Genomic DNA, 27,676 nt, shown 5'->3' with positions numbered 1-27,676 from the left:
GTCAGACATCAGCACTTGACTTAGAATTTTAATTCTTCAGGGTTAATTTTCTCAACTTTCTGGCTAAAATTACGATTCCACAAGGTGGGAAATAAATATCAGAAGAAAACCCAATTTCTTTCTTGACTAAGTTTTTCTTTAGTGAAGTGTTCCAAAGGTTTAAAATTCATATGTAAATAGTTACCGATATGTTGAATTTTCCATACTTCTCTTAATGCATGCTACAAATTATATTTTCTTTTTGAAGTGCCCAGTGAGATGATGTCGATTGTTTCTGTGCTGTCAAAGAAAACGTACGAGTCAGAACAGCGTCTAAGAAGCATATACAATGATTCTTCGCTTTACCAACTTTGCGAACATCTCACCGAGTCTGTCATTTGCCATTTAATTTCGAGCATTTCTGATGGCATCCAAGGTGGCAGAGAAAGGGAGAAGGCATGGGAAAGCCAAAATTCAGGATGTAACAAGATTATTTCCATTGATTCTCAAGTATTTGAGAACAGGTCGATTTCTATTGAAGAACTTGCTTTAAATATTTCTGAAATCATTACTAAAATCCTTTTCAACAGTAACATTATAGAGCCTGACATTGCACAGCAAATGTTTTCTTCAAAAGCAAAGTACATTTATTGCCCAGGAGTCACTGCCACTGACTTTGACCATCTCTTCCAGGATCTCTTAATAGGAGTGATTCACGTCCTGTCCAAAGTGATAGGAGTAACTCATCACCTTGAAAGCAACGGAAGAAGTAAACCAGTGTCCATGCTCAGAAGCAATAGTGTGTCCATGTGCAACAAAACAAGCACCATGAAAAGACAGATAAGCTGCAGAAATTGGGAATCATCTACTCACCAAAATGAACATCTCATTCAAAAAGATAAATTGAATTACCTGGCATACAAGTTAGACAGTATCGTCAGTAGTCTGAAAACTCGTGAATCCAAAGAAGTCGTCAATAAGGTCTTCAATATTGTTTTAGATTTATTTTTACCAGATGAACGCCGAGGTGAGCCCATGGATTCTTACGAAAAAGCCAGGAAATCTTTATCATCCTCGAGTAGTAACGTAGGGCTCACCCCCAAATCCATTTTCCTTCTCAACGTCGTGTGTGAGAAACTTATCAGAACGCTTTTGGAAAAATGCACCAACACTGTATTTCTTGATCATGACCCTCCTTCTGATGGAATATCTGCCGAAGAATGTCAACTTTTAAAAATGCTTCAAGGTGTAGAAGACGAGGACTTTGGTGACGGTAAGGGGGCAATGGGCTGTGAACAGTTCCAAGGAGATTATACGTCAGATCTTTTGGAAAATCTGGCAGAAATGGATCCAGATGTATTGTCATCAGACTCCATGCTCACCCTCATTTCCCACAGCTTGGTTAAGTCCCTGATGGACAAACTCTGTCCAAATATTCAGCTCCCTCACAGCCCACCCGGTGCAAGCAAGCATTTAAAGGGCAGAACACAGGAAAGACAGTTGGGTTTTATAAAAGCAAAAAGGCCAGGATTAGCAGGATTCGGACAAGGTAAAGGTTCTGCCAGCTTCACCAGTTGTGACGGTCATGCTCCGACCGGATCCCTAAATCTCTCCAGCGTGGTCCGCTCCAAAACACAATCACCGTTTGGCAGGAAGTGCTCAGTAAGTGCCTCTTCTGTGTCACCCCGTAGAAGGCAGGAAACAGCCATCCATAACAAGCTACATCAGGGGAGCAGGAGTACAGGTGTTTATTCGGCCACATTTTTGGAGGAAATCATTTCAGAACTGTTCTTCAATCTCTCCACTTCCCTGTGGGGCAAAAATGAAGGCATCACCGAGGCCCGGCTCAATGAGATGAACACACTGCTTGTCAACAACGTGGTGAGGGAGTTTAACCGCGCGCAGGTCACCGTTCTGCGGTACGTGGAGGAGAGGCTGTGCTTCCCGCCGGTCCAAAAGGCACTGGTGCGTAGGGTTGTTGACTCGGTTTACCCTGATGTTCTCCAGAAATATCAATTGAAAGTGACCTGCGGTGTGAATCTGGCACGTGACAACACCTCACTAGCAGGACAAATAACCAATGGCATCCTGTTAGAGATCTTAGACTACCAACTCCCACCTTGCTTCCGGGAAAAGCTCAGCCCTAACTCCTCCTGCCCTCTCGAGGCGGAAATCATCCTGCAGAAGCTACAAGGGTCCCTGAGAGAATTTGCTTCCAGATCCAGCTCTTCGGGAGGCTACAGCACCAGGGTGCCGCACTCCTTTTTGGAGGATATCATCAGGAGGCTTCTAGCTCAGCTCACTGCTCCGCCCAGTAAGGCTTCCTCTCTGGGAAGAAAAGAGTTCATGAGTTCAGATTTTAGTGAAATGTCTAACTGTATCATAAATAAGGTCCTATCAGCCATTTCCAAACACAAAATTTGGTTCACTATTTGTGACAACCCAGAGCTATGCGCAGGGAAAAACACCCAGAAGATGGTGGATTCTGTGTATCATAACCTTATGCAAATGTCTGACTCCCTTGTCGCAATCCAGAACAGTCTAATGAGCCGAAGCCCAGGTATGGTGGACCGAATAGCCAGTTTTATTATCCAAGAGATTATTGAGAACCATCTTCAGCCATTTCTGTGTGAGGAAGGCTTGCCCCGTCCAAATACCCCACTGGACGCAATATCGAACATGGTGAAACGGGTCCTCCGTGAGGTCACGGAGTCACACAGACCCACGAGGCCCTCGCCCTCGGGCGCTTACCCTGACACGTTCATAGGGGAAATCGTGGCCAGACTTTTATCAAAGATTTTCAGCTCCAAGCAGAACACTGACACTGAGCTGGAAAACATGACACAAAAAATAGTGACCTCGATAAGCACCCACTTGGACAAAGCCACAACTCACATGCTCTGTGGCGGCAAGGAGGGCGCCGGCCCCTCTGTGGGCACAGACATCGTGGATGAGCTCGTCTCCTCCGTCTACAAAAACGTGTTACAGCAGCACGGGCTGGACCCCGAGGTGGACCCCGAGTCTGAAGGCAGCGAGACGTTTGTGGAAAACGTCACCAACTTAACTGTCGCAACCATTTCCGATTACCTCCTTCACCCGCTGTTCTCTGGCGACGTGTCCTCTTCCTGTTCTATTTCCACAGCTCAGAACGTCATCCAGGACATCGTCAGCAACATCAGCAAACCCGCCACGCCGAGCCCGAGCTTATCTCCGTATAACACCTTGCTGCCGTACACGTTTTTAGAAGACATGATCAGGGTACTATTATCTAGGATCTTTTCTCCTGCATCCGACTTCGTGCCAAACACAGAAACTCTAAAAGATAGGCCAAGAGTGAATTTCAATGAGATCGCTTCCAATATAATCAGTGACATTAGGATGAAAATTTCTCAACATGACATCCAATTCTCAAAAGATGATGACGAAACCAAGTTTGTTTATTCAGAAGATGATGTCCAGCACCTGGTGGACTCCGTCTTTGAAAATATTTTACAAAACTCCGAATCTCAGGAGTCGGTTGAACAAAATATCAAAGGCAGCAACGATGCTCTCGTCGACAGAATAGCAGGTTTCATCATCAAACATATTTGTCAACAGCACCTGCAGCCGTTTGTGGACAGGAAGGCACTGCCTTCCCCCGCAGACATACCCCCCGACGGCGAGCGCAGGCCATGGCCTCCTGCCAACGTCTACTCGGCAGCGTTTCTGGAAGAGGTGATCTTTGGGGTTTTAAGGAAAATATTCCACAGGGTGTTGGGCATTGTGCAAACAAAACCAGCAAAGGACTCGGAAGACGAGCTTTTGGACAAAGCTGGGAAGCTCATACATCTGATAGCGGAAGAGTTCTCAAGAGCCCAGGTGCGCCTCCTGGAGGACGCCGAGGAGCAGTGCTGCTTGCCTCCGGTGGAGAGCGACGTCCTCCAAAGCATCGTGGACATGGTGTTCAGCAAAGTGTTGCAAGAATATGAAATGGACATCCTGCCCGATTACGATTTTCTAAATGACACAAAGACCCTGGCAGCCAGGGTGACGAAAAGCATCCTGGCCCACACGTTTGATTTCCAAATTCACCCAAAGCTGGTAGGAAAGCTCCGTTTTAAGTCGTACACCACACTGAACGTCGGTGTTTTGATAAAGAAAGTCCAGTGTTACATCACTAAATCACGGTTCCAAAGACAGGCGTCGACGATCTACACCACCATGCTATCGCACACCCACCTGGAAAAGGTCGTCACCCAGCTGGTCTCGCAGGTGGGCCCGCTGGCCTCCAGCGCAGAAGGCGGGGGCACTTCCAAGTCGGAGTTAAGTGATTCCGTCATAAAACTTATACACGAAATTATGTCAATCATTTCCAAACATGCGATCTGCATCGTCAAACATGGCAGTGGAAAACAGAGCATGATGTCCGAGAAAGAAATCCAGGCCATGGTGGATTCCATCTACGCCGACCTTTCACATTCAAAGCTCTACCAGTCTCTCACAAAGGATAAGAAGGGGATAAGTAAGATGCCTGTTTCGAAAATAGCGAGTTTTATCATAAAGGAAATATTTAACCATCATCTCCAGTCATTTTTACCTGGAGACAAAACACGCCTCTCGGCTGTGGTTGATCTTGACAATAAACAGAAAGCAGCCGGCGCTCAGCAAGGAACGTTGGCTCTCGTCGTGAACTCGGCGGCCTTTCTGGAGGAGGTCATCGCCGAGCTGTTGTGTAAGCTCCTGTACGCGTTCTCACACAACGTCCTGGCGGCTGAGCAGCCAGATACAGTGAAAGGCAAAATCACTGACATCGTTACGACATTAGTAAAGTCCATTGTTCTGGAGTTCACCACGTCGGAGATTGTGGTTTCGAATTATTCCGACGACGATATGTGTTCTTCGGCAAGATACAAAGAAATGGTTCAAAAAACAGCCAACCTGATTTATGAAAAGATATTAGGTGAATACAAGTCTCTGATTCAAGTCTACAAGGTTATGCAAAGTGACACGACTTCTTTTGGCAGGAAAATTTATCATTTACTCTTGGAAGAAATTTATGATCAGCAGGTGCAATCGTTAGTGTCAGGAGAATTGGTGTCTTCTTCCTGTTCTTCCCTTCAAACCGATAACATCATCAGAAACGTGCTGACTGTCATCACCAAGGACAGCCCCGCCGCCCCGTGCGTGACCGTGCTGCCGCGCGCGCTGTTGGAAAACATCGTTTTCAAGCTCATAGGGTGCATCTTCCCTTCCAGCCACAGGGAGAGCGCGCTCAAAGACGAAGGCGTGGCACCCGATGATGAGTTTGTGGCTGCAGCTTCAAAACTGACGGATGACATTATCAAAGAAATTACGGAACATGAAATCCGTCTCGCCAGGGCAGAAGAGAACGCAGAGAGTACCCAACTAGACGTGATTGAGAACTTGGTTGACTCGATATGTAACAATATCGTGAAAAAATCTGAATTTCAAGCTGAAGTGCAAAGAGACGCAGACAAAAAAGCAGGCTCGTTCCTCAGTAAAGTCGCAGGTTTCATTATGAAGGAAATTATGGACCATCATCTGAGGCCATTTTTCCAGGGTGAGGGGGCCTCTGCACTCACCAAACCTGGGAAAGAGAAGACTCAGACTTCTCTCTACTCGGCCACATTTTTGGAAGACGTAGTGGTTGACCTTGTTCGCAAATTTTATTCCCTTCTAAGTATTACTGAAGATCCTAAGAAAAAAGGGATGCCAGAGCCAGACCTTGTGGGGTTGGCTGTAAAATTTGCAAACTCTCTGGTAGGAGAATTCAGGAAAAGTGAAATTAAAGTTCTACCGAATGCTGAAGAAGTCTTTGCTTTCCCACCAGTTGATAAAGAGACAGTGGATAAGATATCCAGCTTTGTGTACGATGAGTTCATAGGGAAGTACGACTCGGATGACATTCAGAAGGATGATAAAGGTCACATGCTAATAGAAACGATTGCTGGATTAGCCCAAAAGGCAATCTCTGCCTTCGAAATTCAACCCCTGTTTACAGGAGACTGGTCTTCCACCTTCTTTTCATTTCTAAATCCAGATCCCATCACCCAAAGGGTGCAACACCTACCACAGAAAACCACTGCACCGAGTAGCACAGGCCCCAAAGGAAACCAACTTACTTTTTCAGTGCAATCCTATAAATACACTTCTCCCACCTCAGACCGGAAACAGGTGCCGGGAACTTTGGAACTAGACAGAGGCACAGCAAACAGAAAGAAAAGTCTCCAAAGTGAGGAGACGTCCGTTAAGAAAGGCGAGCTCCAAGACCGGAAAGTCACCTCTCTGACGAAAACAATGAAATGTAGCCTGGTCAACCTGCTGTCAGGGTCAGCTGCAGGTGCAGCAACTAAAAAGAAAGAGAATGAAAATAAAATGACAGTTTCAATTAAAAATCACACTGAGAAGGTACCAACAGTTACCTCTCCAGCTACCAGTGTGAAAAGTAAAGACAGTCCGAAGTCGGAGCTGAAGGGAGCACAGAAAAATGATGAACCGGAGAAGAAAAGCAAATCGCTGTCAACAGATGAAGAGAAGCAACATACGGAGGCGTGCACACAGACTCCAGAAGCTGCCGGTGCGACAGAGCGGAAGGAGGAGATGGTTGGACCGAATTTGGACACAAACAAACAAAAGGGTGACCAGACAAGAGGAAGTGTATTGAAAAAAGAATACGAGCTTTGTCCGTTGCCTCTGACACCCAAAGTGGCAGACGCAGCGACCACCACGGAAGACAGAGTAACTCCAAAGCCGAGCACTGTGCACAGAAAAGGCAGTCCCCCTCTCGTCGATGTAAGCAAACGAAGTGCAGACTATGAACGTGTTCAAAATATCACCGAAAATATTTATGACAACATCTTAGAAACATACTTTGCTCCAGAATCGGAATGTTCACATTCCCAACAGCCCCCAAGTGATAAGGTCCGCAAGGATTTTGCCCAGTCTGTTTCATTCAAGGACTTGTCCCTCTCGGTTAACAAAGATCTCCCTGCCCCGGAGAAGGAAGAAGAAAAGGATAACGAGAGAGCGAGAGAGAAAGAGAAAAAACAAGGGGGAGGAAAAGAGAAAGTGAAAGTGGAGGAGATTAAAACTGAACCCAGGAAACCAGACGGTGCTCAGTACGCTCCGAAAAGTAAGCCTGGAATTTTCCCTGCAAAACTTCTAGAGGATGTGATCATCGAGATGGTTAACAAGTTGGTCCTTTGTGCCTCACCAGAAGCACAGACGGCTGAGAGAGGCCAAAATGTCAGTGATGGCCAACATCAAGCCGACCTCTACGACACAGCCATGCAGCTCATTGATTCGCTGCTACAGGAGCTGTCCAAGGCGCAGATCAAGGTCTTTAGGCCGGAAAAGGAAAGCCCGCTGACCCCGCCTGGAGGTAAAGGGCCATCCGTTCCTAAAGGGCCTCCCGAGCAGAAAGAGCCAACGGCAGATGGAGCCTCACCTCCCACTAAGAAAGCCACGGGAGGGAAAGTGTCACAAATGCATAAAGTGGTGAAAAAAATCCCTCTAGATAAGATGTCTTTCCTAGATAGAATCCCGGCCATCGATAAATCGTTGGTTAACAAAGTTGTTCACTCTTCTGTGTGCAATATTTTGAAGGAACATAGGTCTCAAGACTCCCTCCGTCGGAATATAAAGAGCAACGGGGGAAATTTAGCAAAAAGACTGACCAGCGCGGTGATCAACGAAGTTTTTCAACATCAGCTGAACTTGGAGCCCGGCGATGAGGTCCCAGCGGCGGCGTGTCTGCCTCTGGAATCTAAGGATGTTGTCAAAAAGGTCAAAAAGGCGGTTCAGACGGCCAGTAAAGAGTGTCAGACGTCCTCGCCGTACACCGTCCTGCTGCCTCACGAATTCTTACAGAACGTGATTTCTGCTCTCTTACATAAGATTTTCTCAATCGTACCCAAAACCAAAGCAGAAACCTCGGAGGGCGGGTGGATCACAGAACTGGATTTCCTCCAGATGAAGTTGCTGGGCACCGTCATGGCAGAGATCTCCAAAGACGAAGACATGACCATTCAGTACGTGGAGTCCTTACACCCCAACGACGACGAGGTCATCCAACTGGTGGCCCTTTCTATTTATGAGAACCTCCTGTCCCAGTTCGGATCGCAGGAGACGATACGGAGGTGTGTGGCCAGCGGCTGCCGAATCCTCTCGGAGGCCATCGTGGAGCTCGTGCTCCGAGAAGTGTCCGGGAACCAGCTGCAGAGCTACTTTTCCGGAGAGCTGACGCCGTGTCAGTGCGCGGAGGTGGACAGCATCATTGAGAACATCCTCAAGGACGTCATCCGCAACACGGACACGCCCCAGGCTCCGCCCGCGCCTGCCCACAGGCTGCCTTACAACATCATAGAAGAAATCGCCGTCCAGTTCCTATCCAAGCTTTTATCTGTGTTTCCCAAGGTGGACAAGAAAAGAAACAAATCTCTAGAAACTGAAATGCAAAACATCATGTCCAAGATATTAACTTCCCTGCAAGACTTTATCTCGAAAAGTAAGATCAAACTCATACCACCAGCCAAGGCCTTGGCTCCTGTGCCGTTAGCTGACAATGCAACGATCGAAAAGGTCGTGAACTCTGTCTACACCCGGGTGTTAAAGCACTCTGGCTCCCACACGTCCATCTTCAAGGACTTGATGGGGAAGAACAATGTCCTCTCCGACATCATAGGCTTCTTAATGGTGAAGGAAATTTCCAATTCTAAATTTCAACCGCAAGGAGAGGAAGAAGTATCGAGCTCAGAACTGGTTCTGGAAGCGGTCAAAATTATGGAAAAGGTGGTCAAAATTGTTGATGAATTTAAGTCCCAGGACAAGTCTTCCTCCAAAAAAGGTTCCATGTTGGATGTCACGTGTTTAGAGGAAGCATTGGCCTTGTTCTTGGCCAAGTTAGTCAAGTTGCCAAGTGCCTCCAGCAAAGACGCCAAGAACTTGTCGAAGCCCGAGTTAAATAAAATCGCGTCTCAGCTGACCAAATCTGTGACCGCCGAGATCTCCAAAAGTAACATTAGCCTCGTTGCCGCTGACTCTGAAGGGCAGGTTTTACATCCGAAAAGTGTCGAAATGATCTCTCAGGTTATCGACTCTATCTACAGCAATGTGCTGATCCAGTCCGGCACCTATAAGGACCTTTACTACGACATCAAAGGCACCAACAGAGTCTTCCCTAAAAAGGTGGCTGATTTAATCATCCATGGCGTTTCCAGCGTTTCCTTAGATACAGACACCGATTGCTCCAAGAATCCCAATGCGGATCACTTTGGAGATCTAGATGTGAACAGAATTGTTCAGAAGGCGCAAGAACATGCTGTCAAAATGAACCCGGACACAAAGAATGAAGCTCCAGATCAAAATACATCTGGAGAGGAAACGCAAATTAAAATTGTTCCCCACATTGGGAACAAGCCCATCAAAATAGATCCCGGCATTCTCTCACAACACTTAGCAGTCATTTCGGTAAAAACTCAACCTCTGGAGAAGCTTCAGATGGAGTGTTTAAGAAACACCGGACACAGCATCGCAGAAGTGAGGAGAGCATCGATCCAGGGGAGAAGTTACTCCACACCAGACACATCGAATGAGGAAAAGATAAAGAAAGAAAGACGCACCTCGTTGAACAAGACGGGGCGACTGGACATGAAACCCTTAGAGGTAAGTGTAAACGCAACCACAGGGCGACAGGTGACGAGTGAGACGAGGGAGCTCTGTGACTCTCCCCCTCGATAGGTATTTGGGATGCTTTCTGCTGTCGCTGCTGTGGCCCAGCCCAGCAGGGGAATTGGTTCAGCCCTGCAGTCCTCTGGCTTACTGGGACGTGCCACATCGGTGGTTCCCTCTCACGGTCTCAGGCTAGTGTTCCTAAGACAATCCGTTTAAACTTGTTTTGTTTTGTTTTGCTTGTTTTGTTTTGTTTTTAAATAGAATGGGAATACAGGGACATACCTTTCACAGTACAAGCAGGCTGAATACGGTTATAATCTTCATTTGAAGATTCAGAAGAAACACAATCTCATGGGTTCCTGTAGATCTTACCGTGGATGTCGAAAGGCGTCTCAAAGGGACAGCTAGACTAACAGGACACATGAAGGTTCAAACACTATCTAACCAGCTTTGATTGCTCAGGCTTAAAGCTCTACCGCAGTAGTAACCTTCTGGCTTTTAGCAACATGACAAAAAACATTAGACGACAAACTCTTGGATTGTACTTGTTTCTTACTATTCGACCTTGGTTATATTAGCCTTTTTCAGTTTCTTCCACACTGCAAGGAAGTACACGGCTCTTCCCTCTCCTCCCCTTTTCCTGGACCCAGCAGCCCGGATGCTGCCGTGTTTACGACCCTGTGTCCTCTTTCGATAGATCTAGCTCTGCCCTGCCGCTCACACTCGGGCCCCACACACATTAAACTACCTGGGACTTTAAAATGCCAAAATAATGTCCTGTTACAAGGAAACTACGCCACTGAGGACGGGGTTGTCTGGACAGTGGAGTGACACCGATCCACTGCACCTTCGTCTTCTTTATCGAAGCCCCTGTTCTAATGGTGCTTGTTCACCGGATGACTACGTGTCCGGGTATATAACCTGTGGCCTGGAAAATGAGGAGAAAAAAACAAACGTATAGGACCATGCTCCCTGGAGCACAAACTGGAGGTGAACTTTCCCAGCCCTGCCCTGCAGCCCATGGGACTCAGTCTCAGGTTTGGTAAATATGTTAGGAGGGCTTTATGCTTTCATATATAACTGAGTTTATCATGGGCTGAGACACTAATTTCATCTCCTTTGTTCTAAACTTTTTGGACCAATCCTTTCTGGCTCAAAACATTCCTGTTCCATTTGGGCTCTCAGCATTGCACTGGCATGCGACTCGGTAGTCTTCATTTATTCACACGTACTCTCTCGGGAGCAAAAGCGTGTGAACAGACGGTGCAGTCACACCACTAAAATCAGTTTTGAATTATCGGTAGAATGTTCTGTCACAAATATTACCCTTAGTTACCAGCTCTCTTTGCTTAAGTCTTTATAGACCAGAGGAAGCAGGAAGAGACTACTTAACCCAAGCAATTACCCCGTCCTCTGTCCTCTAAGGGGAAGAAAAGCCATCCTAAACATAAAACTTACAAGTAAAGAAGCAGACATAGCGAGCTCTGCTAAGACATGTGACCTGCACCAATCTGGGTACCGATGCAGGTAGGGAGCTTCAGAAATCCTGTCCAAAACACACCTTCGTTAGGCAGAGAAGAACACGAAAGTGGTGCCCACCGTCTCTGAGCCTGGTAATGTTCACAGGATAAGAGAAACGATTAACAGGCGAAGCCATAACACTCAGCCGAAGGAGCGCAGGTCGCAGACAGAGACCTGGGTTAGTGGTTACAGAGGAAGCAAAGACTGAAGACAGTGAATTAGATCAGAGACCCAGTCGACTGTCGGCTCCACCTCCGGGCTTTACTTCCTGCTTTGAGGTGACAAATTCTCAGCACACGAGGCACACACACTATTAAAACCACACACAGTAACAAATCCCAAAGCCAAATAGAATGACTTCGGATTTTCTCCATCACCGGTTCCCTCCACTAACACAGAAAATCAAAATGGATTGTTTTAATTTCCTAAGAAGGCAGTTTCTATATGTTGTTATATATTCTTTTAGGACACTACTTTCTGAAAACGGACTTACCACGTTGCAAAGGCATGTTGAGGTCGACGATTATTAAGGCAGTTTAGAGGCTGTGCGGCATCATCAAAGGCTACAAAAGTGGGGAAACTCTCTTATTTAATCATCCATGTCTTTGAACTGTCTTTTGACATGGAGAATAGAAAGTGAGGTTTGATGAGGGAGGCGAGAAAAGAATGAAGATGTATGTTCTAAACATTCTTTTGAAAAATATGTGTCCAAAGAACCAGGAGCAGAAGGATAAGGATCAAAATCAAAAACATTCACAATTTTAGTATTAATCTCTTAAAAATCAAAACTGGATAATAACCAGGTTTTTATTGGAGAAAGAAAGGTTACTCTATGGTTCCTTATCTAGAATTTTTGAAAAATAGATTATCATGGCTACTTCTGTTACAAAACTTTCGAAGTGGATAAAAAGTAAATTATGCTGTAACAAAATATCAAGTTTAAGAAAAAAGGACCTGTTACAGACCTTCTATACTTTGAAGTAAGTTGTGGGAGATTAACGTGATCTCCGAGTGTAAAAGAGATGATGACAGACACCAAGTATTTCTCATAATTTCCATTTGATTCTTCTTAAACTATTGCTAACATACAAGTGAGCGGCAGGGAAGGGAGCAGTATTTAAATTGAAACTATAAGTCATATTGGCATGGCTCTCGGACCATAGAACCATAGGGAAAAGGGACAAAGGCACTTGTTTTTAATACTCATTGTCACTTCAATTGCAGGCTGTTGGCCGAAATTCTTTCCAGAACATAAGAAAGCCTGACATCACCAAGGTGGAGCTTCTGAAAGATGTTCGAAGCAAACAAGATCTTCTCATCCGATTAGTAGTTCATGATATTGAAGATGAGCCGGAAAATAACATGGGCGAGGAGCTGACGTCCGACGACTATGAGTTTGTTCTGAGAGAGGACATAAGAGAAGAAAGCTGTGAACAGCTATTTGAGGACAAAGCCATGGACGCCGACACGGAAAGCATAGAGGAGACCCGGAAGCCTCCCGGAGGGCCCGCGGGGAGGGACGGGAAGTGGCCTGCCGCCGAGCTGGACCGGTCCACCAGCTCCTCCATCATGGCCGTCACCAACTCCTTCTGGGGGAATGAGCCACAGTGCGAGGTGAGTGAGGAGCAGGACTGCCCGTGACCAGACAGGTACGGAAAAGGTAGGGAGCTTCAGAAATCCTGTCCAAAACACACCTTCGTTAGGCAGAGAAGAACACGAAAGTGGTGCCCACCGTCTCTGAGCCTGGTAATGTTCTCAGGATAAGAGAAACGATTAACAGGCGAAGCCATAACACTCAGCCGAAGGAGCGCAGGTCGCAGACAGAGACCTGGGTTAGTTAGAAGCGCTGGGAGGACATACAATGGAAACCATGTGGGAGAAATGAAAGCTAATTATTTATACCTATTACTTAATGGACTCCAGCCTTTACTGTATGTTAGCTAATAAACAACCACTGAAGATTCTATGTAGAGAAGCCGGATGCAGGTAGGATATAACCAGAGGAAGGGCCAAGGTAGGAAGAAAATAAAAGATCCACACACATTCAGATTACCTAGGTTTGAATTGAAAATTATTTGAGGAAATAATGGCTCAAAACATCCCTAATTTGGGAAAGGATATAGACATGCAGGTCCAGGAAGCCCAGACAGCTGAATGAAGACCTGAAACAACAAAATTCCTTGCATCCTCCTTGGCATCAGCCTTGATGTTTTTGTGGATCTGACTACAAATGCAAGGGAAACAAAATAAAAAAGGAAAATAAACAAAAGAGACTACAAAACAAAACACTTTTCTGTACAGTGAAGGGAACCATCATTAAAACAAAAAGACAGCCCAGCCAGCGTGGCTCAGTGGTTGAGAATCGACCTATGAACCAGGAGGTCATGGTTCGATTCTCAGTCAGAGCACATGCCCGGGTTGTGGGCTCAATCCCCAGTAGGAGGTGTGCAGGAGGCAGCCGATCAATGATTCTCTCTCATCACTGATGCTTCTCTCTCTCCCTCTCCCTCTCCCTGCCTCTCTGAAATCAATAAAAAAGAAGACAACCCACTGAATGGGAGAAGATATTTGCAAATCATACATCCAACAAGGGGTTAATATTCAAAACTATATAAAGGAATCATGCAACAATAAAAAATAAACCCAACTGAAAATGGACAGAGATTCGGAATAGACATTTTTTCAAAAGAAGACATACAGATGGCCAATAGGTACATGAAAAGATGTTCAACATCACTACTTATTAGGGAATTGCAAATCTAAACCACACACCTGTAGAATGGCTATTATAAAAATATGAGAAATAATAAATGTTGGGGAGAACATGGAGAAAATATAACCCTTGTAAACTGTTGGTAGGACTGTAAGTTGATGCAGCCACATGGAAAACTGTATGGAGGGTCCTCAAAATATTAAGAATAGAACTACCACATAATCCAGCTATTATTCTACTTCTGGGTATTTACATGAAGAATATGAAAACACTAGTTTGAAAAGATATATGCACCCCTATATTCAGGCAGCACTGTTACAGTAGTCATGATATAGAAGCAACTTAAGTGTCCGACAATGAATGGAGAGATACGTTGTGGTTACATATACATGGAATACTATTCAATGATAAAAAATAATGAAATCTTGCCATTTTTGACAAAATGGATGGACCTTAAAGGTGTAATGTGAAATGAAATAAGTCAGAAAGAGGAAGATAAATAATATGTGATTTCACTCATGTGAAAATTTAAAAAAAAAATTTAAAAGCAAATAAAGAAACCTCATAGATGCCAAGAACAGATAGGTGGTGACCAGAGGTTAACAGGGTAGGACAGGTGCCGGGGTCAAAGGGGTCAATGGCATGGCAACGGAGAGTAACTAGGCTTTTGGGAGGGATCACGTTTTAGTGTCTACACCTGTTGAACTATAATGTTGTATACATAAAACTTACAAAATAATATTTTTAAAGAAATGTTGTTGTATAACATTAGCAAAAGTCAAAATATATTGTAAGTAATGTTCCCAGTCATAATAGCCTTTTTGGAGATTCTAACCAACATCAGAATAAAGGTATTTTCATAAAAGATGTGGCCATGAAATCCACATGTGACTTCCCCACAAGTAAATCAGAGGGCCACTCGTAACGACTGACCCGGGGAGCTTCTGAGCGGACCGGGACTATATCTATTCCTTTTATTTTTGAAGTCAGTAAAATCTGATTAAAATACCAGTGAAGTGCAGAAATGGAAAGCTAATATCCTTCAAACACTGTGCCAGGTTTACCTTTAAAATCCATTCAAACTCCTCTATTAAAACACAGGCCATCTTCACTGAGCCAATGGCAAAGGGTCATGTTGGAAAGAGACATCCGAATCAGGAGGATAGGGTCCCTCCCTCCCACGCTTCCTCGCGCTGTGCATGTGAGTGCCTCACGCCTGGGTCTCCGCCTTTTCAGAAAGAAGAGCCGGAGCCGACCGAGCCGATCCATCACCTCATACACAGGATCATGAGCACGTCGTCCTACAACCAGGAGGACCTGGGCTTGCCTGCCAGGTACGCGGCCGCAGAGCAGCAGGAGGGGCCGAGGGGAAGGGCCGTCGGGAGAACGGGCCTGGTAGGATGCGATGGCGCCACGGCTCAGCCCAGGCCTTCCCTCAGGCCGCCTTCCTCCCGGGGCTCCCCCCCGGTGGGTGCCTGCAAAGGCCTCCCCTCCCCACGGGACCCCCATCCCCCGGGGGGACGGGTAAAAGGTGGCACACACAGCCACGAGACTCTGGCTCAGCCTGTCACAGGGAGGCGATTCTGGGGCCCGCTACAACACGTGTGACCCTGAAGACTCTGTGCTGAGTCCGTCACAAAAGGACAGGCACCACATGACTCCTCGTCTGTGAGGTACTTCGTGGTCCAACAGGAGGCGGGAAGTAGAAGAGTGGCTCCAGGGGAGAGGAAAGCGGGGTGTCAGTTCCAGGGGCCGGGGTGCCAGGTGGGGAAGATGAAACGTCCTGGAGAGGATGGGAAGGTGCAAGCCCAGAGCCGTCCCCACAGCGGGTTGAAGTGCTCCACGGCGTGTGGTGTGGACTTAACCATCGTTCGTAAAGCGGGGAGGAAAGTCCATTTAGACATCACAGCTGTCCGCTGGGAAACGCAGGGGTGCGGTGTGTCGAGTTCACTTCCACAGGAAGAACGGCTGCCACGCGTCCTTCTGCTGAGTAATCCCTCCGCCCGTGGGATGCGCAGACCATGAAACGCTCCTTTCCCTTTGCTTTCAGTGAGACCAAGGACTGCGCCCCGGACACGCCTGCTAAAGTATCGGAAGGTGAGATTTATTTTTTAGCTTCCATTAGAAAGTGTTCCAAAGAGGACTTGGTTGACGGCTTTGATAAATAGTTTAGTTATCAAATCGAAGGTTGATACTCTTTTTAATTTCTCTTTGTAGTTGAAAGTATTCCAGGTGTCCCATGTCTCCCCCACTGACCACCACCCACCCCACACCGGCCCCTCCCAGGCCCTCGCCAGCCTGTACCTGTGTCCGTGGGCTGTGCACATATGCATGTGAGCCCCGGGTTTGGTTTTGGTGTGTGTGTTTTTTTTCTGTGAGCTTGAACTCCTTCTGGGAATCTGATCCTACATCCCTCCCTCGGGTGTTCAAATGAGCCAGTTAGCTTGTCTCGTCTGAACGGCTATTACGTTTTCTTAATGGTTTTGATGAAGAACCTGGCATTCAATGAATTGATCTTTACCATGCGCCACAAAATAAGGGTATATCATACCATAGTTTCTATCTGAGCCAGAACCCATGACACTAGGATTTAACAATTTTTTGAGAGGTTTTCTTCCTGTGGATTAGCCCTATAAAAATGTACCCAAAAAAAGAGAGCTAAGAGGCTTTTAGAGCTAAATTTATTTGCTGACACCATAATCTAACTAGAATGGAACTCACTTATTTTTCCAAATTTTTTTTTTTTTAATTTCAGAGAGGAAGGGAAAGAGAGAGAGAGACATCAATGATGAGAGAGAATCATGGATCGGCTGCCTCCTGCACGCCCCACAATGGGGATGGGGCCCGGAACCCGGGCAAGGGCCCTGTCTGGGAATCGAACCCTGACCTCCTGGTTCACAGGTTGGTGCTCACCCCCTGAGCCGCGCCGGCGGGCTTAATGCACGTCTGTTCTCCTGGGACCGCTCTGAATCAGACACCCTCACTGCACACAGCTGAAAGCTCGTTTCCCGGGGAGCTCAGCTCACCAGGCTTTCGGGGAGTTCTCTGCTGGAAAAGGAAAGGCATTCTTTGCACCCAGCGGGTTCAGGAGGGGGAAGGCTGCCAGGAAGAGTCCGGGAGCTGGACCCGAGCCCACCGTGGCCACTCTGCCCGTGGGAGCGCAGCAGGGCACTGGGCCTCGTCACTGGTCAGTGTCCGAGATGGAGACCTCATCCTTCCTGTTTCCTCCCAGAAAAACCATCTGAGAATGACCGTTCCGCCCACACAGTGTGCGATCAACGCCGATGTCCATATTCTAACCCGCGCTGCCGTGTGGCGGCGGCATGAACGGCCTCAGAAAGGCCACGTTGCTCTCTGCTTTGTCCACAGAAGCGCCCCGGCCCAGCGTGTCCAAGCAGGGCTCCGGGATGCTGGCCCGCGTCACGTCGGCGCTGTCCAAGGTGTTCTCCCGCACCAGCACCAGCGCGGCCAAGGCCGCCGCCACGCCGCCCCAGGCTGAGCGCTGACCCTTTCCTACCGAGACCTCTACCCTCACTTCCCGTAGAAAATAAAATGATTTTTGAAGCATAACCTCGTGTGCTGAGATGACGTTTACAGCACAGGGCCAACGTGGAGAGGAGGAGGAAGGAGGCGGAGCCCGGGGGAGGCTGCGGTGAGCGTCTCTGGGGGCCCCGCGGTGTGAGGAGGGTGACCCTATCACCTGGAGCCACGAGAGGAAGAGACGGGACGTGGCCGTGGGGCCCCCTCAGCCCCAGGTACCACAGGAAGTGGACCTGAAATTCTTTCTGTTAAGTTTTTAGAGGCGTTTGTAGCAAAATAGTTAACAAATGGAGATGACGCTGGAGCTGGAGTCTATCAAACTAATTGGTTCACTATTCATGGGCATTTGGATGTTCAAATCAGAGTATTTGTACCATACAGAAGAAATCAGTTCTTGCACCTGCAGATAGCATGTCATCCTTTTATAAGAGACCTCCCAGGCAGCAAGACCCAAATGTGGCTAAAGCACCACGGAGAAGTAAATAGTAACTTGGTATAAAATACTAGATATGCATAAAATGACCCCTGTGACTGACAGATACCCCTTTCAGACACAGTATCTTTGTGGACAAAATGCCATCAACAAATCATGGGTCAGTAAAGTTATTAAAACCTTATGTAAATATTTTAACATGAAAATAGAGAGCAAGGCTCCATTTATAAAAATACTAAAAAGTAAAGAGAAAATTTAACAAGATGGATAGCTGATACAGCGATCAAGAGCCCTAGCCGGTTTGGCTCAGTGGATAGAGCGTCAGGCCTGCGGACTGAAGGGTCCCGGGTTCGATTCTGGTCAAGGGCATGTACCTTGGTTGTGGGCTCCATCCCCAGTGGGGGGGAGCAATTTTTCAGAATCAGTTAACACGGTACTTTGTGATTTTAGCATGTTTTCCCCTAAAATCTAAGGACCTTGTTTAAAAGATCCAAAAAGGTGAACCAAACAGAAAAGAGGACCCACCGCCATCGCCGCCAGCCCAGCGCTGGCTCGGGAATTTTAAGGAGCGTGGTACCTTCTTTCGGATCTAAAATGGTCCTGGTAGGAGCCGGTGCTAGAAATTGAAGCATCTGATAAAATTCTCTTTTACCAAATTGCATTTCCTTTAACAAAATCAGCCGGTGAGGTTGGGACAGGACGCTCCAGAGAGAAAGACGTGATTATATAGTAAAATGTTTACATTCCAATGAGAATGAAGCTATTCAATTAGTAATTTGGTCAATTCATAATAATCCCATACATCATTTAACACTGAATTCTAATGTTCTTCTCTCAGACAACCGTGAATCCTCTTCTTAAAAACGAAATTACCCAAATCAACTGTTCAGTCATCGTTTTTCTTCTTTTTTGTTGTTGTTGTTAATCCTCACCTGACGATATTTTTCCACTGGTTTTTAGAGAGAGTGGAAGGGAGGGGGAGAGACAGAGAGAGAGAGAAACATCAATGTGAGAGAGACACATCGATTGGTTGCCTCCCACAGGAGCCCTGACCAGAGCCCGCAACCGAGGTCCATGCCCTTGACCGGAATCGAACCCGGGACCTTTCAGTGCGCAGGCCGACGCTCTATCCACAGAACCAAACCGGCTAGGGCCTGTTGAGTCACTTAATAAATATACTTCATCTTCCGCTTTCTGCCCAGAATTGTTCCATAAAACATGCATTCAGAAATATAGATTCGAAGGCCCTGCCTTTAGGGTCTTGTAAAATAACGTCTGTAATTCCGAGTGCTGCCGGAACTCGCGGGCAGGAGGGGAGGGCGGCTTTCAGCCTCGCTGCACGTCTGGGCGAGACTTCACAAACACAGACGTGCGAACACAGTATGCTTCCCATCGGTGAGCGGCGCAGCGCACAGTCAGCCTACATGGGATTCATGCAGAACTGCTGTGCCCTGTTTTCCACAAACTACGTGGTAATGTTGGCGAGACCCAATACCCTCACATACCACGTGGTAAAGTGCCTTGGGAGTTTTTTTAAAGGGGAAGTGATACTTTGGGGGAATAATTTACCAACAATCTGTAGAACCAATACAAGATGACTGAGACTCTGCCTTGGCCGGTGGCTCAGCTGGTTGGAGGGTCGTCCTATACACGAACAGGACGCAGGTTCGAGTCCCCGGCAGGGCACATGCCTAGGTTGTGGGTGGGCGGGACACGGACAGAAGGCAACCGGTCAATATTTCCTCTCTCTCTCTCTCTCTCTCTCTCTCTCTCTCTCTCTCTCTCTGTCTCTCCCCGCCCCTCCCTCCCTCATCTTTCTCTCTAAAATCAATGAAAGCATATCCTCAGGTGAGGATTAAAAAAAAATTAGTATGCCCTTTAAATATTTTGTTTGAATTCTTCTAGTGTTTTATTTATTCTGTATCTGGCCTTATTTTTTATCAATCCAGTCTACTTATATCCTCTTTAAGCCTTATTCTTTTCCATTTTTGCTTTTAACTTAATATTTGAAGACATTGTAACTTCAAATAAAAATCAAAAAGGTAAAAAAAAAAAAAACAAGTAGAAAATATGAATTGTGGCGTAGAAACTGAAGCTCTGACACAAAAGGAGATTCCGCCCTCGATGACAGTGATTTGGGCACTTGTGACGGGTGCCCCCGCCTCCTTCCAGCGCCCGTTAGAACCAAAGGCTGCAGCCAGACCTAAGTTAAGGGCCTCAGACCGGTCTCCGGATGGGACGGAAGGGACGGATGGGACGGATGGGACTGGGCTGTGAGCCTGAGGAAGCACCCTCCCTCCGGCCGCTCCTCCAGGCTCAGGTCCTGGTGCTCAGCCGCCATCACTGAGTCCCGAGCCGTCCAGGCGCAGAGGTGGAGGTGGTCGCCTTTCCTCTCTGTCACCTGGTGGTGACCAGATCCAGCCAGTACACGGTGCGGAAATCCGCTCTGAGAAGGGCTGCCGTGGGGAAGACTAGGCAATGAGAGAGAGGCACAAAAGCCGCCGTGCCGATGGGTCACCTCCCACTCTCACCCTTGAGCCTGGCGGGCCGCCTTCCGCCAAGCCGCCTTGGAAAGGGTCCTAGGAGCTGTCAGAGCTGCGCCGGCTCCCGGTTCCCGTCGGAAGCGATGGAGCAGCACAGGGAGGCGGGCAGCTCCCCGCGACCCCCCAAAGGAGCTGACACGCAGAGACCTGTGCGCTCCCTGCTGGGGGCCCAGGCCACCCAAGGCGTCTGTTTCAGGAAGCATCCCGGTGTCTCCGGCAGGAGGTGAAGCGCAGTGTTGCTGGGCTGCGTGTTGTTTCCGGGTTTTATTACAAAACCGTCGCCTGTGATTCAGGCAGGCGTCCCACGAGGGTGTCTGGAACCACAGGGTCTGGGAGGTGTTCATGGAGACATTTTTAAACTATTTGCGTTTTGTTTTGTTTTGTTTTTAATTTATCTTTATTGTTGAAAGAATTACAGATGTTGCCTTTTTTCTCCCATTGACCCCCTCCAGCCCACCCCCGCCCCGCCCCCGCCCCAGGCCTTCCCCACCCTACTGCCTGCATCCGTGGTGACGCACACACGCATACAAGGTCTTTGGTTGATCCCTCCCCTGCCCTCGGCCGCACCCCGTCCCTCTGAGACGCATCCGCCTGCTCCTGCTGCCGGGCTCTGGATCTGTCTTGTCTTTGGGCTTTCATTCCTGCATCTGCAGAACTCAGGCAGGTCCTGCCTCAAGTGCAAGGAGTCGAAGCTCAGTAACCGCTGACCGGTCATCCCTGACAGACACTGACAACGGGCTTCCCAGCAGCACCTGGGAGCACCGTCCGGGGAGGTAGCCACTGTCACTCTCCAGGTTGCATACAAGGAACGGACCGGCTACACCGTTGGACCCTGGAGGACTAGGGTTCTAACTGGATCATCTGGCTGTCCGGGTACCACCCTCACCCCATCTTGGTTCCTGTCCTGATCAGCATCTTCCCCTACTTATCCTCCCCTGCTACTCGCCTCGCCTCAGCCGTCTTCCTCATCATCACCTCCCCGCTGCACACAGGAGCCACTGGTTATGGATTTCTAGCCATGTGCCAGGTCTGTTATCGTACAGTCATTCTCTAAGTATTTCTCCAAACAACTCGGGAAACGTGGTATAATTTTATCCCATTTTACAGGGGAGGACACTAATGCTTTCAAGTGGCAAAGTATGTTTTCCAAAGTCTTTGAGCTAAATAATAACAACAGAGTTGAATGATCTTTTTAAATGCTACCTCTTTAAAAAAATTAGCTTTGTTGTGACGTAATTTTCAAACCATACAATTCACCCATTTAGGGTATACAATTCAATGGTTTGTGTATATTACATTGTTTTTATTATTTCAATATGTTTTTATTGATGACAGAGAGAGAGAGAGAGAGAGAGAGAGAGAGAGAGAGTAAACATCAGCTGGCTGCCTCCTGCATGTGCCCTGACAGGGAAGAGAACCGGTGGCCAATGGGTGCATGGGATGACGCTCAACCACTGACCCACACTGGCCAGGGCTACGTTATGTTTAATTGTGGTAAAATATATATTAAAAAATTCACCATCCTGGCCACTTTTTCAATGTGTGATTCAGTGACATTAATTATACTTACAGCGTTGTCCCACCACCAATGCTCTCCACTTACAGAACCCTCTTATGGCCCCAAGTAGAGCTCCGAAGCCACTCAGCAAACTTCACACGCCTCTTCCCCGCCAGTGGCAGGCAACCTCTGATTTCCAGTGAGTTCTGCCGTGGGTGGGCCTCGCCTCGCCATGTCCTGTGAATGAGGTCACGCAGTGTTTGTGCTTTGTGTCTCGTTCATTTCGTGTAGCATAATATTCTCGAGGTTCCTCCAGGTTGTAGCGTGTTAGAACTTCATCCTTCTCGTGGATGAAAAGTACGCCGTTTAGTGTGCGTACGGTGTTTTCTTCTTCTGTTCATACGCTGATGGGCATTTTGGGGTGCTTCCACCCCCAGACTGTAGTGGATAATGTTGCAGCGAAAACTGATGAGCAAATGTTTGTTCAAGCACCTGCTCTCAGGAGCTTTGGGAATACACTTAGAGTTGCTGGGTTCCGTGGCAATTCCATGCTGTTTATCAGGAATCCCCGCAGCATTTTCCATAGCAGCTGCATCGCTGGGCATTCCCTCAGCACGGAACGAGGGTGCCAGCTTCACGTCATTGAAAGCACTGAATATTTCTCTCTCCCTTTTGGTAACGAGAACCGTCCTCCTGGGTGTGAGGTGGCAGCTCACCGTGGTTTGGATTTGCATTTCCCCAGTGAACAATGACACTGAGCATCTTTTCATGGTCTCCTTTGGCAAAATGTACGTACGTGCAAGCTCTTTGTTCACGTTTAAATTGTGTTGCTTGTCTTTTGTTGTTAATTTATATTAGTTCTTTTATATTCTAGGTATGATATCCTTTTCAGATATATGATTTGAAAATATTTTCTCCTATTCTATAGGTTGTCCTTTTTGATAATGTCTTTTGATGCACAAATTTTAAAATTTTGATGTAGTACAATTCTTCTTTTTTGTTGTTGTTCATACTTCTGGTATGATATACAAGAATCTATTGCCAAATCCAAGGTCATGAAGATTTACTCCTATTTTTTCTACAAAGAACTTTGTGGTTTTAGCTCTATATTTAGGTCATTGATCATTCTGAATTATTTTCTGCATAGAGTGTGACTCAGTGGAGTCCAACTTTATTCTCCTGTATGTGGAAATCCTCTTGTCCCAGCACCATCTTTTGAAGAGACTTTATTTTGTTAATTCAACTAAATTGGTGCCCTTGTCAAAAATTAATTGGCATGAATATATGGTTTCATTTCTGAACTTTCACTGGTATTCTACTGATCTATAACCTATGCCTGTATCACAGCATTTTGATTCCATAGCTTTGTGGTAAGTTCTGACATCAGGAAGTCTATGTCCTCCAATGTTGTCCTTCTTTCTCGGGAGTGCTCGGCAATTTGGGGCTTGTTGCCATGTCATTAAAATTTGAGTATCAGCTTTTTTTCATTTCTGGGGGGGAAGCCATCGCTATTATGATATGGATTGTGTTTATTCCGTAGATCACTGTGTAGAATTGACATCTTGACAATATTGTCTTCCTATCCAAGCAAGTTACTTTGTGGATATCAACAGATTGATTCTCAAGTTTATATGGAAAAGAAAAAGGGCCAAAATGGCCAATGAGGAGTTGAAGAAGAAAGTCAGAGAAGAGAGGAGAACAGAAATTACATTCTCTAAGGCTATGGAGCAATCAAGGCCGTGCAGTACTGTTGAAAATACAGACAAATAGATCAATGGGACGGAACAGATAACCCAGAAAGAGACCCAAACTGACACAGTCAACTGACCTCTGACCGAGGTACGCAGACCACGGAAAAGGCATCGCCTTCTCAACAAACGCTGGGAGAGCCAGTGAGTATGTGTGTGCAAAACCACGCATCTCGACCATGACCTCAAACCTTTCACAAAAACTGACTCGAAATGGATCGCGGACCTCCGTGTAAAACACAAAACTATAAAATTCTAAGAAAAAACACAGGAGGAAATCCAGGTTACTGTGGATCTGGAAAATGTCTTTATAAGTAGATCTCGTTACATTTAAAAATCTCTGCAAAAGACACGGCTAAGACTGGACGGGTCTCGTGACAAAGCAAATATCTGCTAAAGGACATGAATCAAAATATGAAAACAACTCTCAAGTCAGCAAGAAAACTACCCGATTAAAAAGCGGGAGTAAGATCACGACAGACTCCTCCCCTGAAGGAGCACAGGTGCAAACGCGCACGTAAAACGCTCCCCACCGCACGGCATGAGTTACTGTGAATAAACAGAAATGAGAGGCCGCCACACAAGCTTAACGTGTTGTTTAGTTCTTGAAGCCGCCCCGGCTGTGGTGTTCTGCTGTGGCAGCACAAGCGGCCTGGTACGGACCCCGGCTGAATATCGGGGTGTGCGGGGAGGAGACGGGAACACGTACAAAAGGAAGAGGGGCTCCCCTTCCAGGCTGACGGCGGGGTAAGGGAGGGTGAGATCACTGTGTGCTTACACTCAGGGCCCCGCCTGGCAGCGCCTGACAGCCCCCCAAACAGCTGTTTCTCACCAAGGTCTTCAGCGACTTGAGCATCATTACCTAAAACATCATCGAGAATTGAACAAAACACTAAGCATCGTGTGCGCAGGGACCAGCGCTCTCCTGTTGAAGTCTGTGTTCCCAGCCCCGGGGGACACCTGTGATGAGTTTATCAAGGTTATTTGTTCAAACACAGCGTGCGGTGACCTCCGACCACGGCCTGACCTTCGCAAGGCCCCTGCGGGTGTCCTCCCCGGCGCTGTGGGGGCGGCCGTGGCTGCGTGGTGGGGCTCTGGGCCGAGATGTGGAACCTGACTCAGATCAGCCAACGAACCCTTCCTCGGAGTAACTCAGAATCAGCACTCAGAGCCCAAGAACCAGTCGGACTGCTTTCTTGAAAAGAAAAAAATGTAAACTCAACAGCGGGAGGGGGGGGGGGCAGGCGGAGGTGCTTGCAGATGAAGCTGATGCTCAGAGGTAAAGGGCAGCGGGCAGGCTGCAAAGAAGGCCACACACACACACACACACATAGACACACACACACACACACACACAACACACACACACACAACAAACACACACACACACACACACACACACACCATGCATTCCCGGGCCTCCACTTCCCTCTCTGTTTCTGGGAGAGATTTATTTCAGGGTCCTTAAACAAGGTTCCGTTTTACAAGATACCTCAAAAGTGCTTTTGAGCGTATGACCTAAGGAGTCTTACTTCATCCAGCCCCACTGTCATCCGTGAAGACTTTTCAGAATAACAATGGCAGGGTCCCCAGGCGACCCCGCTTGAGGCCCGGTGGCCTTTTCACCGCCTTGTTTAAGGCCTCGCCGATGATCCTGACGCACAGCCAGCGGGAAGGACATGTGCTGCAGGTGAACGTGAACAGAAGGCGGCCAGCACCCCACGCTGCAGGGGGTTGGGATTTCATGCCCACATCGACCACGCGTCTCTAAACGAGACAAGCGTGCTTTCAAAGGGCGGACCCAATGTTTGCGCTACGTTCAAAGTCATGAATGAAAAGCGAGGGGGGCTGTGTCTTTACGGAACGGGCACTGACCTCAGCCTGCAGGTGCCTTTCAGCACGATGGTTTAAAAACTTTACCCTCTTCCTCTCACTGATACAAAGTGGTGATCGTTTAGGTAAAGATGACATAATCTGAGGTTGAATGGAAAGTTCAAACTATTCAAGTCATGCAAATAAATTGTAAATTAGGATTAGCTTCTTGAAATATTAAGACCTTAAGACTGAAATTTTCATTTGATTTACTGCCAGATAAATCCGTCCTATGTAAATTCTGTGTATCTGCTCTGGGCTATTCTTCTCTGAATTACATGCCATCCATCATCCTGACGTTACTAAAATAGCATAAAGCTCTATTGATAAAGATAATGCATTTTTAAATGCTGATGCTGATATTCAGTTTATACTTCCATGCACATCAGAGGAGAGTTCTAAAAATCAGCAATATGTAAGTAACATACTGACCACTATACAATGTGATCCCAGAGGGGAAAAAACAACAGAAATGGATAATGAGTTTTCTCCACTAATTAATTTACTTATCACTCAGAACAACTGCCTTATGAGGAAACATACAGAGATGTTAGGTACACGCCTAGACCCGTACCAGCTCTCAGCCAAGGCCTACCTCTTCCATTTCCACTTGTGCCTCTAGGTAAGCCTCACGGAGGGTCTGTACAGTGTAAAAGCCAACATCCGTTCTGGTTGGTGAGAAAAGGAGACACTGCTGGTTTTCCTTCCTTGCACCTGATAACCCTGAGTTCCAATAGCATTTTCCATGCTCTTGTAGATACTCAATAATTTTTTTGAAATGTTAAGATCGCTCAAAAATCATCCTCTATCAGACAGATATACTCACTTTTTATAAGTGTCCATCAACCTACAAGACCTGAAGGCACAGTTCATCAACTAGCACTGATTGGGAGCCAGAAGGTGGGCATGTATCTTCCCACCTCCCAGGGCCAGCCTTCAACCTTGCAGGCTCAGAAAGAAGATGGTCAGCCAGCCAGCGTGGCTCAGTGGTTGAGCATCAACCTGTGAACCAGAGGGTCACGGTTCGATTCCCAGTCAGGGCACATGCCCCATTGCCAACTCGATCCCCAGTGTGGGGCGTGCAGGAGGCAGCCAATTGGTGATTCTCATCATGGATGCTTCTCTCTCTCTCTCTCTCCTTCTCCCTTCCTCTCTGAAATAAATAAAAATGTATTGAAAAAAGAAATAAGATGATCATTTGCTGGGCACTCTTTTCAAGTTTATCCATCATAAGCATTTCTATGTTTATCAACTGCTTATTCAATTTTTTGTCCCATTTTTGCAGTGTCAGCATTTTCTCATTGATTTGTAATAATACAGTATCATAAATCTTTATCACATAACTTGCCAATATTTTTCTCAATTTTTTATTTTTCTTTGATTTGCTATTTACGTTTTAAGTTGTCTACGTTTTAAATGTTGGTGCGATCCAAATCAATGTTTTCTTTATTGCCTTACCTTGGTAACTGTTCAGGATGTGTATCCTAGATGAGATAGAAGTGAATGTCTTTTTCTAAAACGCAGGCTAACCTGAGCTCTACCCACGGAGATCTAGTCGCTCCTCTCTCTTGGCTCCTGGCAGCACGGGCATGGCTGAGCTCTGTGACATTCTCTGTTTCCCACGGTCACACAGTTGCCTGCTGTTCCTCTTTCCTCTCTTGTCCCCGCCCCCTCCCCGCCCCCCGGCCCGCCGCCACTTCTGCACAGACCCATTCTACTTTATGAACCACAGATACCGCCACGCCTTACGATTTGGTGCTGGGACCTCTTCTGACATCCTTTGCCCCCTGGGTGCCTCATCCATGCTGAGTTAACTGCCCCCCGTGGCCTGCGGATTACCTGTCTCTTTGTTCCTCCAGCCTGACTCCCTCAGCAGAGCCCATGGACAGCCAACTGTCTACTGACACACCCACGAGTAAGCTGCCCAGGCACCTGGAACTCCTCAGGGACAGCTCTGAGTTCCTGTTCCCCGCCCCCCTCACTAACATACTAACTAGCTATACTAACTAACGCTTCCAATACTAACTAACTCTTCCAGTACTAACTCGGTGAACGCTGTCCACATGCACATGACATTCAGAAATCCAGGAGCCATTTTCTGACATTCCACTTTCCTTTATTCCCACACCCACGGCACTGTGTGTGAGAGGGACAATG

At 47.0% G+C, this 27,676-nt stretch overlaps 1 protein-coding gene across 1 annotated transcript in view; it reads left to right on the top strand.

Annotated features, from left to right (window-relative positions):
• The window catches only part of FSIP2 (fibrous sheath interacting protein 2), a 46,833-nt gene extending 29,378 nt beyond the window's left edge, over positions 1–17,455 (top strand). The window contains exons 16-20 of the mRNA XM_054722978.1: positions 248–9,642; positions 12,397–12,786; positions 15,122–15,219; positions 15,936–15,982; positions 17,255–17,455. Coding sequence (XP_054578953.1) covers positions 248–9,642; positions 12,397–12,786; positions 15,122–15,219; positions 15,936–15,982; positions 17,255–17,391 — 10,067 coding nt within the window. The 3' untranslated portion in view covers positions 17,392–17,455. The remainder of the gene's footprint in view (positions 1–247; positions 9,643–12,396; positions 12,787–15,121; positions 15,220–15,935; positions 15,983–17,254) is intronic.
• The last annotated feature ends 10,221 nt before the right edge of the window (positions 17,456–27,676 follow it).

This window comes from Eptesicus fuscus, chromosome 11, assembly GCF_027574615.1.
Source record: "Eptesicus fuscus isolate TK198812 chromosome 11, DD_ASM_mEF_20220401, whole genome shotgun sequence".
NCBI lineage: Eukaryota > Metazoa > Chordata > Mammalia > Chiroptera > Vespertilionidae > Eptesicus > Eptesicus fuscus.
This window is presented reverse-complemented; position numbering and strand designations above follow the sequence as displayed.